The sequence below is a fragment of the Oncorhynchus gorbuscha genome, linkage group LG26, assembly GCF_021184085.1.
Source record: "Oncorhynchus gorbuscha isolate QuinsamMale2020 ecotype Even-year linkage group LG26, OgorEven_v1.0, whole genome shotgun sequence".
Lineage (NCBI taxonomy): Eukaryota > Metazoa > Chordata > Actinopteri > Salmoniformes > Salmonidae > Oncorhynchus > Oncorhynchus gorbuscha.
In genome coordinates, this window is record NC_060198.1 from 43,868,225 (window position 1) to 43,889,541 (window position 21,317).

At 42.1% G+C, this 21,317-nt stretch overlaps 1 protein-coding gene across 4 annotated transcripts in view; it reads left to right on the forward strand.

The window, feature by feature from the left end:
• The window catches only part of LOC124016020, a 113,147-nt gene that overhangs the window by 52,978 nt on the left and 38,852 nt on the right, over positions 1-21,317 (forward strand). Inside the window, exon 2 of one of the 4 annotated variants that reach the window (XM_046331541.1) lies at positions 27-325. The exons of the other annotated variants lie outside the window; for them this stretch is intronic. Within the exon in view, the coding sequence (XP_046187497.1) occupies positions 27-325 (299 nt within the window). The remainder of the gene's footprint in view (positions 1-26; positions 326-21,317) is intronic. 4 annotated transcript variants of the gene reach the window in all.

The window sequence follows — 21,317 nt, forward strand, 5'->3', positions numbered from 1 at the left end:
CAACATGTGTGCTTTCTTTTTAACAGCTGTTCAGGGTCAGACATTGACTGAGTCTGGACCAGTAATTAAAATGCCTGGAGAATCCCACACACTGATCTGTACAGGTTCTGGGTTCACATTCAAGGACTATTGGATTGGTTGGATAAGACAGGCTCCTGTGAAAGGACTGGAATGGATTGGTTATATACATGGTACTACTACTTACTACTCCCAGTCAATGCAGGGTAGATTCACCCTCTCCAGAGATGACTCCAGCAGTAAACTGTACCTACAGATGAACAGCCTGAAGAGTGAGGACACAGCAGTGTATTACTGTGCCCGGTACACACAGTGAGAGAGAGTGGTAGGGGAGTCCCGCGAAAACCACTTCCCCATTAATCACAAGCTATCTCAGGATATACACTTTACATAATCCCTTGTTGGATATTAGGAATAGAAAAATGCAAGCACATATCCTTAGCATGCTTTTCTAATAGGGTGTTTTTCCTAACCGCTTTAAAGAGTTCCTTCTCCTATAAGAGAAGGTTCACTACATACAGATCCTGTTAAATTACTAGAGGGGTCATGAATCCTAAAAGTTCCATAATGGGGAGAAAAAGGCAGCCATTTTAGTAATTGTCAATGGTGTGTGTACTGGGAACGGAGTCAGGTGCAGGAGAGCAGAGAGTTGTGAACAGGCACATACTTTATTTAGGCAGGAGAAACCAACAGCCAATGCAAAGAGCAAACACGCAAACAGTCACAATAATATACCTCGTGAAATAAAACACGGAATAAACGCATACCAGTAAAGTGCATCAACATAGACACGTAACACAAAACAATCTCACACAAAGACATGAGGGGGAACAGAGGAATAAACACATGTAGTGTGATTGGGGAATTGTATTTTTTATTTTTTTATTTCACCTTTATTTAACCAGGCAAGTCAGTTATGAAAAAATTCTTATTTTCAATGACGGCCTAGGAACAGTGGGTAAACTGCCTGTTCAGGGGCAGAACGACAGTTTTGTACCTTGTCAGCTCGGGGGTTAGAACTTCCGGTTACTAGTCCAACGCTCTAACCACTAGGCTACCCTGCAAACCAGCTGAAAACCAGGTGTGCAGGGAACAAGACAAAATAAATGAAAAATGAAGCGGCGACGGCTAGCAAGCCGGTGACGTCGACAGCCGAACGCCGCCCGAACACGGAAAGGGGCCGACTTCGTTTGAAGTCTTGACAGTAATGGAAAAACCAGTCTAATTGGAATGAATGGCAGTCAAGGCATAGGTGATGCATTTTCTGCTTCTACTTATGCAGGAAAATAAAAGTAAGGCATGTGAAGTATCATAAATTGTGTAATTTATTTTTATTTTTTTATTTTACCTTTATTTTACTAGGCAAGTCAGTTAAGAACAAATTCTTATTTTCAATGACGGCCTAGGAACAGTGGGTTTTACAACCCTGGGCCCAACGGTACTGTTAATGAGCTGTTATAGAATGGATGTTTCGGCGGTTGTCGTTCTTCTCGTTCAATAATACCGAATTCTTAGCTGCAGACTAGTAATTCATATCAAATACTTGTTCTCATTCTGTCGGTATCGATAGTCTAAGAGTTTAACCACGTGGTATGGTTAAGAGATTCAGCAATGGTCTGCAACCTTTAGCCATCTCGTAATTTAGGTAAGCTCGGTCTACAACCTTTGTCCCCCTCCTAATGGAGAAAAACATGGTCTTGAGATAATTTCTCAAAGTTGGGTTTTATTCGGAATGGCAGAAAAGGGCTGTCCCAGGATGTCTCACCCTAACTGGGCTCATGGGCGGTCCTCTGATTTAGTTAAAATCCAATTCCCTTTTTGAGTTTTCCTTCATTAAACAGTCCAAAATCACATTGTAAAATTGTGTAAACAGTATCATACTCACTCATTCATCTTATACAACAATTAGATGTAAACCTTATATCTGGGGCTATTATATAAACAGCGTTATGGTAATGTGGCCACACCGTCTCCCATGAGCTTCCCAAGTTGTGACAAACGGACCAGTTCGTAGCTGGTTTCTTAACGATCTTTTACACTTTCTCCGGAACATGAAATTTGTTCGTACCTCAAGTTCTGTGAGGTGGAAGGATTTCCTTTGTCTCCATGAAAAACGACTTTCTATAACTGTGTCCCATGAGGTCTTCTGAGGAATTTATGACCTCTGACTACAGCAGCCTAGTTGAAGGAGGAAAGGGGGGAGGCAGGGAGAGGGGGATAGGGTTGCTATACTCAAAGAGGCCAACGTCGTGACAACGTTAATTAACTAGGAAGTTAGAGTTATAATTTCCCGAAACTAACTCTTCGGATATTTTAATATTTTATCAATTACAGTCTTCCATTATTAATAAATATGAATTGTTACCTTCTTTAGTCTCATTCCAAATGTCGTAAAATTATTGTTTATCTGCACAAACCCTAGTTTCCATAATGAATCAGCAACATACAAATTGGCTTAATTATTTATTTACTAACTAACTAAATAATCACAGATATACATTACAAACAAACAGTAGATATTGGTTACTAAATAAAAAGTCCCTTGCGGATGAAGCCAATATGACAGCTTGGTCGTCAAAGGAAAGGGGTGGGGACTGAGAAAGAGCGGGAAATACATAATGGATAACTACACTCATAGGAATTGCTAATACTTTACACGAACGACTGCTCATTCAAAAATGACTTGCAATTGACATATTTACGAGTGTATGTCTTGCTGTCTCTCTCTGTGGTTACCGGTCCATCTGCTGGAGAGAGTCGACAGAATAGTCTCTGGTTAACTTTCCCAAAAGTCACAATGTCTTTCGTGGTTGTATGAGGTTAGAATGGATACTTCAGAGTACCATTCGGAAATGTAATCATAGGTTAGATACTTTGGCGGTTGTCGGTATGACTAGTTCATCTTTATATGAAAATCTATACTCTCCTTAAGTTAACATAAATCTTTTCACAAATAATTTAATGTATAATCACATAAGTTTCACAGTATTTATATGTAAACCTGACAACTGGGAAATGTACACTTCAAGAGACATAGTGATGTGTGTTTGCTGTCCTTCCTGATGTCACCAAATGAAACACACTCGACATTACCGTCCCTTAAGTGTCCACGTACCATTCCCATATTCTCCAAAATATAAATATTGTTTAGTTCTCCTATTTTGGGAATTAGGAGTTTTGAACAAAGAGAAGCTCTTTGTGCTGGTAGACTATCTCCCTCAAAACTGCATGGCAGTTTCTGTCAGGTATTTATGACCTGTCGTAAAGTCATTACACTTATGGTGAGGAGAGTGAGAGGTGGGGGGCACGATTTACACCTCAAAGGGCCACGTCATGACACCTGTCAGCAACGGGTGTGGCTGAAATAGCCAAATCAAATCATTTGAAGGGTGTCCATATACTTTTATATATATAGTGTATAAGAAAGCTCATAATTTTTATATATATACAGTGCCTTGCGAAAGTATTCGGCCCCCTTGAACTTTGCGACCTTTTGCCACATTTCAGGCTTCAAACATAAAGATATAAAACTGTATTTTTTGTGAAGAATCAACAACAAGTGGGACACAATCACGAAGTGGAACGACATTTATTGGATATTTCAAACTTTTTTAACAAATCAAAAACTGAAAAATTGGGCGTGCAAAGTTATTCAGCCCCCTTAAGTTAATACTTTGTAGCGCCACCTTTTGCTGCGATTACAGCTGTAAGTCGCTTGGGGTATGTCTCTATCAGTTTTGCACATCGAGAGACTGACATTTTTCCCCATTCCTCCTTGCAAAACAGCTCGAGCTCAGTGAGGTTGTATGGAGAACATTTGTGAACAGCAGTTTTCAGTTCTTTCCACAGATTCTCGATTGGATTCAGGTCTGGACTTTGACTTGGCCATTCTAACACCTGGATATGTTTATTTTTGAACTATTCCATTATAGATTTTGCTTTATGTTTTGGATCATTGTCTTGTTGGAAGACAAATCTCCGTCCCAGTCTCAGGTCTTTTGCAGACTCCATCAGGTTTTCTTCCAGAATGGTCCTGTATTTGGCTCCATCCATCTTCCCATCAATTTTAACCATCTTCCCTGTCCCTGCTGAAGAAAAGCAGGCCCAAACCATGATGCTGCCACCACCATGTTTGACAGTGGGGATGGTGTGTTCAGGGTGATGAGCTGTGTTGCTTTTACGCCAAACATAACGTTTTGCATTGTTGCCAAAAAGTTCAATTTTGGTTTCATCTGACCAGAGCACCTTCTTCCACATGTTTGGTGTGTCTCCCAGGTGGCTTGTGGCAAACTTTAAACAACACTTTTTATGGATATCTTTAAGAAATGGCTTTCTTCTTGCCACTCTTCCATAAAGGCCAGATTTGTACAATATACGACTGATTGTTGTCCTATGGACAGAGTCTCCCACCTCAGCTGTAGATCTCTGCAGTTCATCCAGAGTGATCATGGGCCTCTTGGCTGCATCTCTGATCAGTCTTCTCCTTGTATGAGCTGAAAGTTTAGAGGGACGGCCAGGTCTTGGTAGATTTGCAGTGTTCTGATACTCCTTCCATTTCAATATTATCGCTTGCACAGTGCTCCTTGGGATGTTTAAAGCTTGGGAAATCTTTTTGTATCCAAATCCGGCTTTAAACTTCTTCACAACAGTATCTCAGACCTGCCTGGTGTGTTCCTTGTTCTTCATGATGCTCTCTGCGCTTTTAACAGACCTCTGAGACTATCACAGTGCAGGTGCATTTATACGGAGACTTGATTACACACAGGTGGATTGTATTTATCATCATTAGTCATTTAGGTCAACATTGGATCATTCAGAGATCCTCACTGAACTTCTGGAGAGAGTTTGCTGCACTGAAAGTAAAGGGGCTGAATAATTTTGCACGACCAATTTTTCAGTTTTTGGTTTGTTAAAAAAGTTTGAAATATCCAATAAATGTTGTTCCACTTCATGATTGTGTCCCACTTGTTGTTGATTCTTCACAAAAAAATACAGTTTTATATCTTTATGTTTGAAGCCTGAAATGTGGCAAAAGGTCGCAAAGTTCAAGGGGACCGAATACTTTCGCAAGGCACTGTGACCCTCATAGTCAGAAAGTGGAAGATCTGTACATGACCCTCATAGTCAGAAAGTGGAAGATGCTCCTCCCACACAGACTTCTCTCCACACTGGATTCTCTATCCCTTTTGCCACACTGATTGATTGTGGTAAGGAGCGACACATGCAAAGCTATTTATTTGTTGTTTCGCTCCCCCAATTTGCACCTGGCTGGGGTAGAGTGTGGGAAAATACAGAATGGTTTACAATGTATCGAAATAATGTATTGAAATAACATTGTGCAGGTTCCCACAAGATATTGTGTAGTTTCACACACTACAAAGGGTAAAGAGTACAAGAAAAGCGGGAGACAGGCAGGAGTACACATACATTTACACGTAACAATTCCACACACAAACATGGGGGGAAACAGAGGGTTATATGCAAGACGAGTAACGTGGGAATGCAAACCAGGTGTGCGGGAAAACAAGACAAAACAAATGGAAAATGAAAGGTGGACCGGCGATGGCTAGAAGACCGGTGACGTCGTCCACCGAACTCCGCCCGAACAAGGAGAGGGACCGACCTTGGCGGAAGTCGTGACACTGGCAGAGAAGTTTTCTGTGCAACAATGTCTCTGGAAAACTTTCACATTATTTCCAGAATTACCCGCTTCAAAAACCAAGACACCAGATCAGCTCGGCGGCAGAGAGACAAGCTATCTGCAATCAGGTCAGTGTGGAATAATTAGGTGGACCGCCTTCCTCTGTTTTACAACCCTGGGCCCAACGGTACTGTTAATGAGCAGCGTATGCCATTTAGTGGCTGCTGCCTCTTCAGGCAGTACATATCGTCTAAACCCGCAAAATGTGGATTCATTATCTGGGCTGTCTGTGATGCTGCTTCGTCATATGTGTGGAACTTGTAAGTGTATAAGGGAAAGTCAGATGGAGGAGCCCCTGAGAAGAACCAAAGGATGTGGGTTTTCCTGGACGTGACACAGGGACTCTGGCCACAACAACACGTGATAACTTTTTTATTTCGCACAAGCTGGGACAGGATCTCCTTAAGAGGAAGCTGACAATGGTAGGAACACTACCTCAACTGTTGAATATACGGAACAGACCTATAAATTCCTCTATGTTTGTGTTAAAGGCCGACATGTCCATAGTGTTCTACGTGCCAAAGAAAGGCAAAAATGTGGTATTTATGAGTACGCTACATAGGGATGGGGGAATCTGTGGCCAGGAACATCAAAAACTAGAAATCATATTGGATTACAATGCCACAAAAGGTCGAGTGGACAATTTACATAAGCTGGTGACTGGCTGCAGCTGCAAAAGAAGAACCCCACACTGGCAACTTGAGATATTCAACATCTTGGACATCTCGGCATACAACGCAATTGTCATCTGGATGGCGTTGAACCCAGATTGGAACAAAGGGAATCTCCAGAAGAGACAGCTCTTTCTTGAGGAGCTGGGCAAGGCATTGGTAAGATCTCAAATCCAGAGGAGGCAACATATCACAAGGACCCCCGTGAGGAGGATTCAGGAGGAGGATGCTGGTTCCCCATCTGCCCGACCCACAGAACCAACAACTCCAATACCGGAAGTAAGTGTGAGTGATTTTGCGTGTGTGTATGTCTGACTCTCCTACCTTGGCCTGCTGTAACTGTATATGTGAGTGAGTGCAATGTTAGTCAAATTCCTGAACTAAGTGTTTTCATCAGTCTAGATTGCAGCTGGTAGCAACAAGAAGAAGCGCTGTGATGTGTGTTGACCCAAGAAGGACAGGAAGACACCGTAAACATGCATCAAGTACAAGAAATGCATTTGCAACACACACAAACTCTGTCCCTTATGTGGTGTGTAGACCGATTTTAATTTGTATTCAATGGAGCTATTTTATCATTTCCATAAAACATTGTATGTAATAAAATGTAGAACGAATAGCTATTTTATTGCTAAATGTGATCTAGCATACATTAACCATGTATGCTGTCGGTATTGCTGGAAATTGATATAAATCAACATCTAAGTATTAAGAATTGAGTATTTTTATGTAAATTGTTGTGGCTATATTGTTTTAAAAACCGAAAAATGTTGTGGGTCCATCAGACCTGCGAACATTGGATGAATAACAAAAACATGAACACCACACAAGGGTTAACCATCATGGCTACCACAGCATTCTGCAGTGATACTCCATCCCATCTGGTTTAAGCTTGGTGGGACAATCATTAGTTTTTCAACAGGACAATGTCCCAAAACACACCTCCAGGATGTGTAAGGGCTATTTGACCAAGGAGCAGAGTGATGGAGTGCTAAATCAGATGACCTGGCCTCCACAATCACCCGACCTCAACCCAATTGAGATGGTTTGGGATGAACGCTGAGTGAAGCAAATGCAGCCAACAAGTGCTCAGCATATGTAGGAACTCCTTCAAGAGTGTTGGAAAAGCATTCCTCGTGAAGCTGGTTGACTGAATGCCAAGAGTGTGCAACGCTGCCATCAAGGCAAAGGGTGGCTACTTTAAAGAATTTAAAATATAATAATAAAAATATTTTTTGATTTGATTAACACATTTTTGGTTACTACATGATTCCATGTGTTATTTCATAGTTTTGATGTCTTCACTATATTCTACAACCGTGGATAGATGGTAACATTCACGCAAAACTGAAAGCGCAAACTATTGCATTTAACCATGGCAAGGTGACTGGGAATATGGCAGAATACAAACAGTGTAGTTATTCCCTCCTTTCTTAAACTGACAGATTTAGATTGTTGTATTATGTTAATTACATTGACACACAGGTGAATCGATTAAGGATTTTAAAGGGGTACACACAAATTCACCATCATGAGTAAGAAACTGAAAAATATTTCAAACAAACGCTATTTCATCGATAGAAAACATTTGCCACAGAAAATAAATGATTTGCAGTATGGATCATGAGAGAGGTTATTACCACTAAATAAATCAATAGGGAAGTTTTAGGTGTGCCGCAGAATTTTATATCCCATCAAGGTGTACTACGTAAAATAAAAAATTGGGAACCACTGACTTCAATACAGGTCACTTTCTATGTGTGTAATTGCTACTGGAGACTAACAGGCTGCCAGGCATCAGAGCCACTAGTCACAGCAACACCAGAATTCAGCGCATGATGCTACTACTGCTAACTACAGGGAGCTTGAGGACAGCAGCTCCTGTAAACCAGCTAAACACTTTCATCTAGTGGAAATCTCAAGTCACACCGTGAAGGAAGTATTGTTTTACTGTAATAAGAGACTGGCCCTCATCTCTGCCACATATAATACAGTCAATTATTATTTTGAGAAAATTATGTTGAATAGTGCTGGAGATCAAATCAAAGTTTATTGGTCGCATATACAATTTTCATGTCATACCCTGATTTGTTTCACCGGTCCTTGTGCTTGTCTCCACCCCCCTCCAGGTGTCGCCCATCTTCCCCATTATCCCCTGTGTATTTATACCTGTGTTTTCTGTCTGTCTGTGCCAGTTCATCTTGTTTGTTCAAGCCAAGGCAGCGAAGGGTTGGATCCGGAGGACGTCCTGCACCATAAGCTGAGCCTTCTCCTTGGCCGAGGGTAGTTTGGGGAGGCTTGAACAAACAAGACTTACTGGCACAGACAGACAGAAAACACAGGTATAAATACACAGGGGATAATGGGGAAGATGGGTGACAAGTGGAGGGGGGGTGGAGACAATCACAAAGACAGGTGATACAACTTTGATTTGATCTCTATTGTTATTCAATATCACTCTTTTTTGAATATGGAATGAAATGATGGATAACATGGAAAAAGTCGATCCTATGCAGCATTGTGCAATAAATGGTAAGACAATTGAAGTGATATTTAAGTGAACCTACAGGAGATAAGATTAATAGCCCAGTGCCAGCTGTGGCCAAACTCCAGAGGGCGAGCTATGCAAACTTACTTCCCTTCCTCCTCTGTATATAAAGCAGCATGTTGCCAACTCATACAATAGTTACTAGTTATATGATATTTCAGAAACCAGATTATGAATACCTGTGGGTTTGTTATTTTTTACACTAGCATGAATATTGGGTGAGTATGAAGCCAGTACCTTTTCACCAGGAAAGTTGCATTTGTTGAATTAACAATTTATTGAATGACCGCCGTAATGTTTGCAGGAGTTTGCTGTGATTAGATGGATCAGTCACCTTCTCAGGTGAAACTGTTAAATTGTCCAGTAAAATCTCTGGGTTTGATATGACAGAATACTATATGACCTGGATAAGGCAGAAACCAGGCAAAGCTCTGGAGTGGATTGGGAGAATTAACTCGGGTTCAACAGATGCTCCAGTCTACTCAGAATCCCTGAAAGGCCCAGTTCATCCTGACTGAGGACGCCTCCACAAGCACCTAGTTCTTAGAGGCCAAGAGTCTGAGTTCAGAACACTCTGCTGTTTATTATTGTGCTCGAGAGGGCAGTTGCACCAAACCAGTCAAAACTATGCCACATATGCACATGCAATACCGCTTTGGCCCACCTAGGGGTCACTGCCCCTTCTTAGAATACCACGGTTCTACAGTATGATGTCCCAATACTGTACTATTTTATGTAACACTCCACATTCTTACAAATTCTCATTCATATTCCTGTAGTGCAAAGACCATTTATTTTACAATCTAATGAGATGATGCACAACTCACTCTTTAAGTTTTATAATTATATATGCTCATCTGTGCACTCTGTCCTTCATCCACAACGGACAGTGAGAAAGGATTGGCATTTCTTCATTTCTTCATTCATTTCTTATCAAATCTGACAAGATCAATTGAACTGGCTAAAGACAAATTTCCAAGGTAAAAATAAGATAATTTATTGAATCAGAGAGATTTGTGATGACTCCAGGGAAATATGACAGGTACCTGATAGATGTATTGGTCTCTGGTGTGTGGGAAGGTTTTTGTATGGGTGTGTGTCATCGTGATAACTACGGGGGCACAGTGTTACACGCCATAACAAAAACCACTGTAGTGGAAATGGCTACCCACTTCATCTCATACGCAAATACAAGAGAAAACACTTAAACATCTACTCCAACTGTTGGATTCCGACAACAGAATGTATTTGTAAATAAAAAAATACAGCTTTTTTTAATTTAAATAAGAACTAAAAATGAACTTAATCACTGTCTATAAAAGTGTCCCAGCAAGGTTCTTTAATCCTTGTTATGGTCAAAATGCCTGACAGAGCAAAATCTGAAAGCCCAAACTAATAAAATAGTTATTAATAAGTAGTAAAACAGAATTTGACATTCTGTTCATCAGATTAAAATCAATAGGTCATGTTGTGGTTGTTGTGAAAATGTTACACATGTTTATTCCAGCTTTGGCCCTGCACAGAGTGGTGGGGGGTTTGTATAGGGTTAAACCACTGTGCCATATAGCGGATCACAATGATACAGTCCATGACAAAAAGCTACCACCTCTACCAAGCACAGAGTGTGAGAGTGCTGACACCTAAGGAACACAGACATTGACATTCTGATTGTCTATAGGCAGCTAACCTAAACATGCTGGTACATTTATACACATTATCAACTCAAACAAATGTCCATACTCTTTAGGCCTACTTCAGACAAAGACATCTCAACATGAACAACTTTCAAACAGACATACACTGAGGAACAACTATTTGCTGTATGCTGTAAATCATGTGTTCAAAACATTTGCTTGAATTGAGCTTCAATAGTTGTTGTAAATGACAGGATTGGAAAAAACATTGTCCACATGGAGACATTGGAGGTTTCAGTGAGTTTAACGGAGGATTCTGTGGCCGTATGTGACATGGGTTTTTGTAATGGTGTGATTCACTGTGTATGGGAGTACCCACAGTGATAAACATCAATACAAAAACCTCTCCATGGACAGGAGGGTTGACAGCATTGTACTGTGCAAACACTGACTTCACTCTGGAGCCATACGGGTGATCATTTCACTGCTATGAAATTGAATGGTCATATCCTAATCTTAATTTTCTCCGTTCCAGTATTGGTTGCTATTATGCTATTGTGTCCAATGTTTCTGATTTCATACTGATTCCTACTGTGCTGTTTTTAGCCAAGATGTTGTATGACAATCATGTTTGTTTTTCTGACATGCCTGTCCATGTCGATATACAGTAGCACTCTTTAAAGGTGGTCTATCCTGACATTTCAGATGTAACAGTCATGGTTATCACGTTGTCCAGACATATAGCTTTATTTACAGGAGGTATCAAATGCCAAGTCTCCTATTATAGTCATATCAAATACTGCCTTCGTCCAAAGAGTATTCCTTCTACTGTAACATCATTTAGAAACATTCTATATTGCCAACTACTGATATACAGGTATAGCGATGCACTCCATCTCAGTTTAGTTGCTAGGCTACATCAAGGATTGATGAGATGCTTTTATGTTTCCTCCATAAAGACGTTGAAACCACATTGTTCATTATCAATTGTTGGGAAACAGTGTTGTACAGAACTCAACAGATGCTTCCTTTTGATATTGAGAGAAAAGTCATCGATGTCTGATGTTTCACACAGCCGCCCTCATGACAGTGTAAATTCCCAGTCTAGACAGGAGAGGGGTTTTTGTACAGGGATGTATCACAGTGCAGAATAACAGCCACAGTGATATAGCCCATGACAAAAACTCTTCCCCATTGATGCAGATGCTGGGGTTAGAGTGTGTGTTAGGGCAGAAACTAGGTGAAGAGCATAGTGTGTGTTTCTCATACGTTTGGTTCATCATGGTTGATATATTCATAGGTAGTTACTGTATCTTTAATTATACTGTTTTATCAACATATTTATCATCTGTTAATTATGGAGAAACATTTATCGATGATAATTGGACATAAAGTTGGTATGAAGTGGAAAACCAGTTTATGCATAAACATGATTTCCAATTCTATTATGATAGATTTTTTAAGGTTGATTGTTAATGAAAGTTTATTGGGGAAAAACTATGGTGTCAATGTTGGAGATAAAATAACAAATGGTTTTATTGAGGGAGTCGCTATGTGGCATGAGTTTTTGTACTGGCATGTATCACTGTGTACACTGGGGGCCACAATGATATACACCAGTACAAAAACCTCAGCACAAGTGGTTACCTCTCATGACAGATCATACTGGAATGTTCTAAATACACCTTATATTTTACCTTTATTTAACTAGGCAAGTCAGCTAAAAACAAATTCTTTTTTCAATGACAGCCTAGGAACAGTGGGTTAACTGCCTGTTCAGGGGCAGAATGTCAGATTTGAACCTTGTCAGCTCAGGGATTTGAACTTGCAGCCTTGTGGTTACCAGTTCAACTCTCTAACCACTAGGTTACCCTGCCACCCCAACATATGGGCTATGTTGAATACAACTGTTTAATCTTAAAATGAAACAATCCATAATCTTAAACTAGCAGGTCTCATGTTTTTCCTTTTTATGTCATATTTGGAACAACCATTGAATTCTGTCTGCACTTGTAAACATTCTCACATCGCATCTCGCATTTTTTTTTATATTATGTTCATGACTTTAATCATCATATTTGGAAAAACAATGAATTGTCTGGACTTAAGAAAGTAACATATTGACATTTTAAAGTAAAATTATTTGTCACATAGATGTTTCGACAAATGTCAAATTTTCACTGCAAATGAAGAAAAAAAATTGCATAAATACATTACCCTTACTGTGAGAGCATTTGACGTGGGTTTTTGTAATGGTGTGTGTCACAGTGTATGGGGGCAGCCACAGTGATACACACCACTACAAAAACCTCAGCCCAAGTGCTGGCAGCACATACTTACTGAGACCTCAACAAACTCTGTGCCAAGAACAGGGCTCCGGGCAGCCGAGCGGAAATGGAGGAAAACTCGCCTCCCTGCGGACCTGGCATCCTTTCACTCCCTCCTCTCTACATTTTCCTCCTCTGTCTCTGCTGCTAAAGCCACTTTCTACCACTCTAAATTCCAAGCATCTGCCTCTAACCCTAGGAAGCTCTTTGCCACCTTCGCCTCCCTCCTGAATCCTCCTCCCCCCCCCTCCTCCCTCTCTGCAGATGACTTCGTCAACCATTTTGAAAAGAAGGTCGACGACATCCGATCCTCGTTTGCTAAGTCAAACGACACCGCTGGTTCTGCTCACACTGCCCTACCCTGTGCTCTGACCTCTTTCTCCCCTCTCTCTCCAGATGAAATCTCGCGTCTTGTGACGGCCGCCCAACAACCTGCCCGCTTGACCCTATCCCCTCCTCTCTTCTCCAGACCATTTCCGGAGACCTTCTCCCTTACCTCACCTCGCTCATCAACTCATTCCTGACCGCTGGCTACGTCCCTTCCGTCTTCAAGAGAGCGAGAGTTGCACCCCTTCTGAAAAAACCTACACTCGATCCCTCCGATGTCAACAACTACAGACCAGTATCCTTTCTTTCTTTTCTCTCCAAAACTCTTGAACGTTCTCTCAGAATGACCTTCTTGACCCAAATCAGTCAGGTTTCAAGACTAGTCATTCAACTGAGACTGCTCTTCTCTGTATCACGGAGGTGCTCCGCACTGCTAAAGCTAACTCTCTCTCCTCTGCTCTCATCCTTCTAGACCTATCGGCTGCCTTCGATACTGTGAACCATCAGATCCTCCTCTCCACCCTCTCCGAGTTGGGCATCTCCGGCGCGGCCCACGCTTGGATTGCGTCCTACCTGACAGGTCGCTCCTACCAGGTGGCGTGGCGAGAATCTGTCTCCTCACCACGCGCTCTCACCACTGGTGTCCCCCAGGGCTCTGTTCTAGGCCCTCTCCTATTCTCGCTATACACCAAGTCACTTGGCTCTGTCATAACCTCACATGGTCTCTCCTATCATTGCTATGCAGACGACACACAATTAATCTTCTCCTTTCCCCTTCTGATGACCAGGTGGCGAATCGCATCTCTGCATGTCTGGCAGACATATCAGTGTGGATGACGGATCACCACCTCAAGCTGAACCTCGGCAAGACGGAGCTGCTCTTCCTCCCGGGGAAGGACTGCCCGTTCCATGATCTCGCCATCATGGTTGACAACTCCATTGTGTCCTCCTCCCAGAGCGCTAAGAACCTTGGCGTGATCCTGGACAACACCCTGTCGTTCTCAACTAACATCAAGGCGGTGGCCCGTTCCTGTAGGTTCATGCTCTACAACATCCGCAGAGTACGACCCTGCCTCACACAGGAAGCGGCGCAGGTCCTAATCCAGGCACTTGTCATCTCCCGTCTGGATTACTGCAACTCGCTGTTGGCTGGGCTCCCTGCCTGTGCCATTAAACCCCTACAACTCATCCAGAACGCCGCAGCCAGTCTGGTGTTCAACCTTCCCAAGTTCTCTCACGTCACCCCACTCCCCCGCTCTCTCCACTGGCTTCCAGTTGAAGCTCGCATCCGCTACAAGACCATGGTGCTTGCCTACGGAGTTGTGAGGGGAACGGCACCTCAGTACCTCCAGGCTCTGATCAGGCCCTACACCCAAACAAGGGCACTGCGTTCATCCACCTCTGGCCTGCTCGCCTCCCTACCACTGAGGAAGTACAGTTCCCGCTCAGCCCAGTCAAAACTGTTCGCTGCTCTGGCCCCCCAATGGTGGAACAAACTCCCTCACGACGCCATGACAGCGGAGTCAATCACCACCTTCCGGAGACACCTGAAACCCCACCTCTTTAAGGAATACCTAGGATAGGATAAAGTAATCCTTCTCACCCCCCCCTTAAAATATTTAGATGCACTATTGTAAAGTGGTTGTTCCACTGGATGTCATAAGGTGAATGCACCAATTTGTAAGTCGCTCTGGATAAGAGCGTCTGCTAAATGACTTAAATGTAAATGTAAATGTAAATAAGCACACCCCTGCAGATCACCAACTCCTGCAGTCACTTATGTCATACGTCATTCTTTCACCTGAAGAACATCTCCCGACTACGACCCTCACTCACCATATCTGACGCAGAAAAGCTAACACATGCATTTACTGGGGGGCCTGCCTGCAAATTTAATTCATCCAAAACAGTGCCGCAAGGATACTGGCACAAACTAAAAAAATCTGCCCACATCACTCCCATCCTTGTTGATCTCCATTGGCTACCTGTTCCTCCTGCTCCTCTACAAACCCCAAAATGGCATCGGGGACCAGCCTACCTGTCAGACCTGCTCTCCCCCTATGAACCTCCATGCACCTTACATTCAAGCCATGCTTATACTCCTTCATGTCCCCAGGACCAGGCTCCTCACAATGGGGGACTGTGCATTTTCCTCTCTCATACTATACCTATGGAACTCCCTTCCAGATAACTTCAGGGTTGTTCAGACTGTTGGACCTTTTAAAGCAGGCAAAGATGTTATTTTATATATGATTGACACAGTTGAATTACAATCTGCTATCAGTTGCTAGTCTGTATGTCAGATGTTATATGCAATGAATGTACTGTGGCTTTTATTTGTCCTTATCATTTGCAATGGAGAAGGGATTAAGCACCTGTAATGGTAGAAATTATTTGTTGTTAAACAAAGCCCATTTAAAACATGACAAATGACCAGGTAGAACTGCAAATAAAATACCTGTTACTGCTACATTGTATTCAAGAATGTATATTTCAAATAAATAAAAAATATATAATAAAAAAAAAAATATATATATATATATATATATATTTTTTTTTTTTTTTTTGGAACCAATGTGTGCAGTATGCTATAATCCATATTGTACATTTGCCAAAGATTTTATTAAATGTGTTCCTCTCGTTTTGATCCACATAGGATTAATAACAGGTCAGTCTTTTAAGTTTAAAATCTGTGGTCCATTTGAAAAGTGGGAGCTAGTTTCTGTGACTACGGTCATGTACGTTTGTGTGAACCAGAAACACTCCAGATATACAGAATGTAAAGTATGCACTAACAGAGATGATAGTGACTGATGATTTTAATCCATCTAAAATTCAAATTCTGTGTTTTTATGTTTGTATTCAATTTAATGTACCTTTTCTCTGAAGATTAGTGGTGAGATGTTACTTTGATGGAATGTTAGAAGTAAATCCCCTCAACTGCACTAAATTGATGTGTTCTTGAAAGCCCGTGTCTCAGTATTGTAAGACATTTTTTAATACATTTACATAAGTAATGATTGTAATGACTGACACTTCACCACAGATGTGTAGTTCAGGCCTTGAGCTGTTCTTGTTAAATGTTTTGTATCATGTCATGTTTAATGTGGACCCCAGGAAGAGTAGCTGCTGCATTCACAACAGTTAATGGAGATTCTAATAATATACCAATAGATGAAAAGTCGTTTTAGATACTTACGGTCTTTTGGCTTTTTCTAGCTATCTGGACGTAGGTAGTGTTTTTTCACAGTAACAAGGTAAAATTGTATTTAAAAAAATTTTTATTGGAGGTGAGGTGGTATCACAGTTATCATGCAACTAAAAACAAAAGGAAGCTATAGGAATGACTCAAGTGAAAAGGCAATGGGGGTTTACATAGCTGGGAAAATGGGTCAAATCTCAACATTGAACTCAAATGCATCTATACCAAACACCATATCTCACACGCATTCCTCCTGAACACTGTTCTAGAATATCATGTATATTTCAATGGGTCTTTTACCTCTGTGACAAATGACTGCATCTTTATTTAAACAGCTAAACAAACTGACCATGTAAGGTGATTACAGTATTCAGTCAATACCAAATTAACCTTAGTGTCACAACAGCCTTTTTTTCATTTTTTTCACCTTTATTTAACCAGGTAGGCCAGTTGAGAACAAGTTCTCATTTACAACTGCGACCTGGCCAAGATAAAGCAACGCAGTGCAGCAAAAACAACAACACAGAGTTACACATAGACAAATGTACAGTCAATAACACAATAGAAAAAAAATAGAAAAATCTATGTACAGTGTGTGTAAATGTAGGGAGGTAAGCAATACATAGGCCCTAGAGGTGAAATAATTACAATTTAGCATTAATACTGGAGTGATAGATGTGCAGATGATGATGTGCAAGTAGAGATACTGGGGATTGGCTATGTACAGGTGCAGTGATCAGTAAGCTGCTCTGACAGCTGATGCTTAAAGTTAGAGAGGGAGATATAAAACTCCAGCGTCAGTGATTGTTGCTATTCGTTCCAGTCATTGGCAGCAGAGAACTGGAAGGAAAGGCGGCCACAGGAAGTGTTGGCTTTGGGGATGACCAGTGAAATATACCTGCTGGAGCGCTTGCTACTGGTGGGTGTTGCTATGGTGACCAATGAGCTGAGATAAGGCAGGGCTTTACCTAGCAAAGACTTTTAGATGACCTGGAGCCAGTGGGTTTGTCGACGAGTATGTAGTGAGGGCCAGCCAACGAGAGCACACAGGTCGCAGTGGTGGGTAGTATATGGGCTTGGTGACAAAACGGATGGCACTGTGATAGACTACATCCAGTTTGCTGAGTAGAGTGTTGGGGGCTATTTTGTAAATGACATCGCCAAAGTCAGTTTTATGAGGGTATGTTTGGCAGCATGAGTGAAGGATCCTTTGTTACAAAATAGGAAGCCAATTCTAGATTTAATTTTGGATTGGAGATGCTTAATGTGAGTCTGGAAGTAGAGTTTACAGTCTAACCAGACACCTAGGTATTTGTAGTTGTCCACATATTCTAGGTCAGAACCGTCCAGAGTAGTCTTTTCCTGTCCAGCACAGGCGTTCTGCGTCACCGGCCTTCTAGCTGCTACCAGGCAAGCGCAGTTCACTCATCAACCCCGGACTTGTCTCATCATCATTATGTAACAGTATAACTTTAGTCCATCCGCTCACCGGGCTCGAACCAGGGAACCTCTGCACACATCAACATCTGACACCCACGAAGCATCATTACCCATCACTCCACAAAAGCCACAGCCCTTGCAGAGCAAGGTGAACCACTACTTCAATGTCTCAGAGCAAGTGACGTCATCGATTGAAACTCTATTAGCGCACACCACCACTAACTAGCTAGCCATTTCACATCGGTTACAATTACACAACCGGTTCCAATCCCCACTCTATCACTGTATATCTACTCCCTCTGTCATTTGTCTCTGTCTGTCATTGTAAATGCTACTTGTGTTCCTGAGAGGAATCTCTCCTACCATTTCCTGAGTACTTTATATTTTGCACTTTGGGATCACCCTGTGACTTTTTGTTAATGAATATATATTTTGAGCACAACAGCATTTGGGTTTTGTCCGACTTTGATCTATGGTGATTAAACAAATTCAGTAGTTCTAAACCTGTGACTGCCTACTCCTCTCTACATCAGCGACTATTAATCCTGACTATATTGAAAACAAACCAAATTGCCCTGTCGGGAAGCACATTTACTGATACGGACCCCTAAACTACTTCCAATCATCTTATGTGGAACAAACTGAGAATGGACCTAAGTAATGCCACAAACTCTTCTTTTGGTTGGTGATGTGAAAGGGGATATGTATCATGTTAAGATACTTTTCAGAGATGCTTTTAGAAAATACTGATTTTCCACCATCATTCGCAAATAAATTCATTAAAAATCCTACAATGTGATTTTCTGGATTTTTTTTCTCATTTTGTCTGTCATAGTTTAAGTGTACCTATGATGAAAATTACAGTCCTCTCTCATTTTTGTACGTTGGAGAACTTGCACAATTGGTGGCTGACTAAATACTTTTTTGCCCCACTGTACTTACTGAAACCTCAGCAGACTGATGTGCCAAGTGGCTGCTTATACCACAATACCTGACCCAATCCAAATAGATTTAGTGCATATTTAGTGCAGTGATACCCAACTTTGCATTACACAGACCTAATGACATAGTCATACATAAAACAAATGTTTTGTTTTCTTTAGTTAAATCATGTGACAAGACACCTACAAAGATAATATCAAAATATCAAAGGTTGGCACTTTTGTTAGCTGAGAGCTATACATATGTAGTCTGAAAATATTTGCCTAAAATTTGCTAAGTTATCTTGATGATAAGAGGTAGCAATGAAAGGTTGAGGTCTTTAATCATGTGTTGAACACTGGTACCTACATTTGCCATTATCATTTACAGTGTCATATCGCTCGTCATAAAACTGATGTTGATGTATGGATGGACAGACACATACTGTAGATAATCGTACAAATGAATGATGATTAAACTAAAATAACAGACATAGTGGGAACATTTTGGTCTTGAGGTAGAGCGTATCCACACTGGATATGATTTACGTAATGAGAGGTAACAGACAGGAAACCAGCCATGTCATTCACCACACTGAGGGAACAGGTGCTTCCCCATAACACAGGCACACTAACTGAAACCTCCTCTGGACTGAGGGTGCATAGAGCCCTCAGAAACCACCACTATGTTATGAAACAGTGGGTGCAAATGTCACTTTCTAAATCAACAAGCATTCAGTCTTTAGCCTGTTTTTCAGGAAAAGTACAGGAAAAGTTAATATAAAATGTTTTTTTCAACATTAGTCCTACAACAAATACCAACCAAATTCTTGCTTCTGAGTTAATTGATCAATTGACTCATTATTTAGGTAGAGAATGTAAATTCCTGGCCCACCAATGAACTCAGTCCCTGAAGGCAAGGATGATAACTGGCAGATACTGCAGCCTGAGGACTTGGATAACCTTTTACTACATGCCATACAGCTCTGGAACTAGAAAAGTTACATGGCACCACAATGTTGTGTAAACATCTGTCACAAAGTGGCAACATGTCCTCCCCTCCCTCAGTCCACATAATTAGTCAACACAATACACAATATGTTCCATGAATTTCATGTTTGACTGACATTAAGAAGGGCTAGGTATAAGCAAACCAGCCCTCTTCCCTGCAGCAGCGATGTAGTCTAGTCACTAAACCTTGAGTCCGAGTAAAGTCCCTAGTGATCGAGTCAGAGTCCTCGAGTCCAAGCTTGTGTTATGCAGGTGAGTGAGGACCCAAAAGCGATATAACAGAAACAGAGTCTTTTAATGTCCAAACAGGGAAAACATAAATCCTCAATCATACAGGGGAAGTCCAAACAGGGAAAACACAAATCCTCTAGTTTAACAGGAGAGTCCCCCTTCTAGTTGTTGAGGAGAGTTGCAGGGCTAGCGGCAACAGACTGCAGGTCCCTTCGGGTAGGCGCGGGCCGTAGCGGATAGAGACACCTGCTCACACGCAGTATCTGATGACGAGGCAGAATACAACAGGACGGAACAAAGGCAACGCAAACAAGAATCCGACAAGGACAGAAGCAGAAACAGGGAGAGAAATAGAAACTTAATCAGAGGGCAAAATAGGGGACAGGTGTGAAAGAGTAAACGAGGTCGTTAGGAGAATGAGGAACAGCTGGGAGCAGGAACGGAACGATAGAGAGAGAGAGGGATAGAGAGAGAGAAAGAAACCTAATAAGACCAGCAGGGAGAAACGAAGAGAAGAGAAAGCACAGGGACAAGACATGACAATACAATACATGACAGTACCCCCCCACTCACCGAGCGCCTCCTGGCGCACTCGAGGAGGAAACTTGGCGGCAACGGAGGAAATCATCGATCAACGAACGGTCCAGCACGTCCCGAGATGGAACCCAACTCCTCTCCTCAGGACCGTACCGGGAAACGATGAAGAGGGAATCTTAGTGCAATTATTATTAGAAAAATGAGACACGGGTAGAGAACTGTAAGAGTTTGAGCAATCAGGACCAAACAGGCCAGGAGAGTAACAACTTGGGACAGACTGAGACACAGCAAGGCTAAGACCAGGAACAGGAGAGAGGCGGTGGCTGAGGACAGACTGAGACACAGCAAGTGCAGGAGAGATGCGGTGGCAGGGGACAGACTGAGACACAGCAAGGCCAGGAGCAGGACCAGGAGAGATGCGGTGGCTGGGGACAGACTGAGACCCAGCAAGGGCAGGAAAGATGTGGTGGCAGGGGACAGACTGAGACACAGCAAGGGCAGGAGAGATGCGGTGGCTGGGGACAGACTGAGACACAGCAAGGCCAGGCGCAGAAGCAGGAAGACTGAGACACAGCAAGGCCAGGCGCCAGACTTAGTCTGCGCGCAGTCCGAACAAGCAGCCACAAAACGACGCGTGTCACGCTCCTGAGTGGGCCACCAAAAACGCTGGCGAATAGAAGCAAGCGTACCCCGAACGCCGAGGTGGCCGGCTAACTTGGCAGAGTGAGCCCACTGAAGATCGGCCAGACG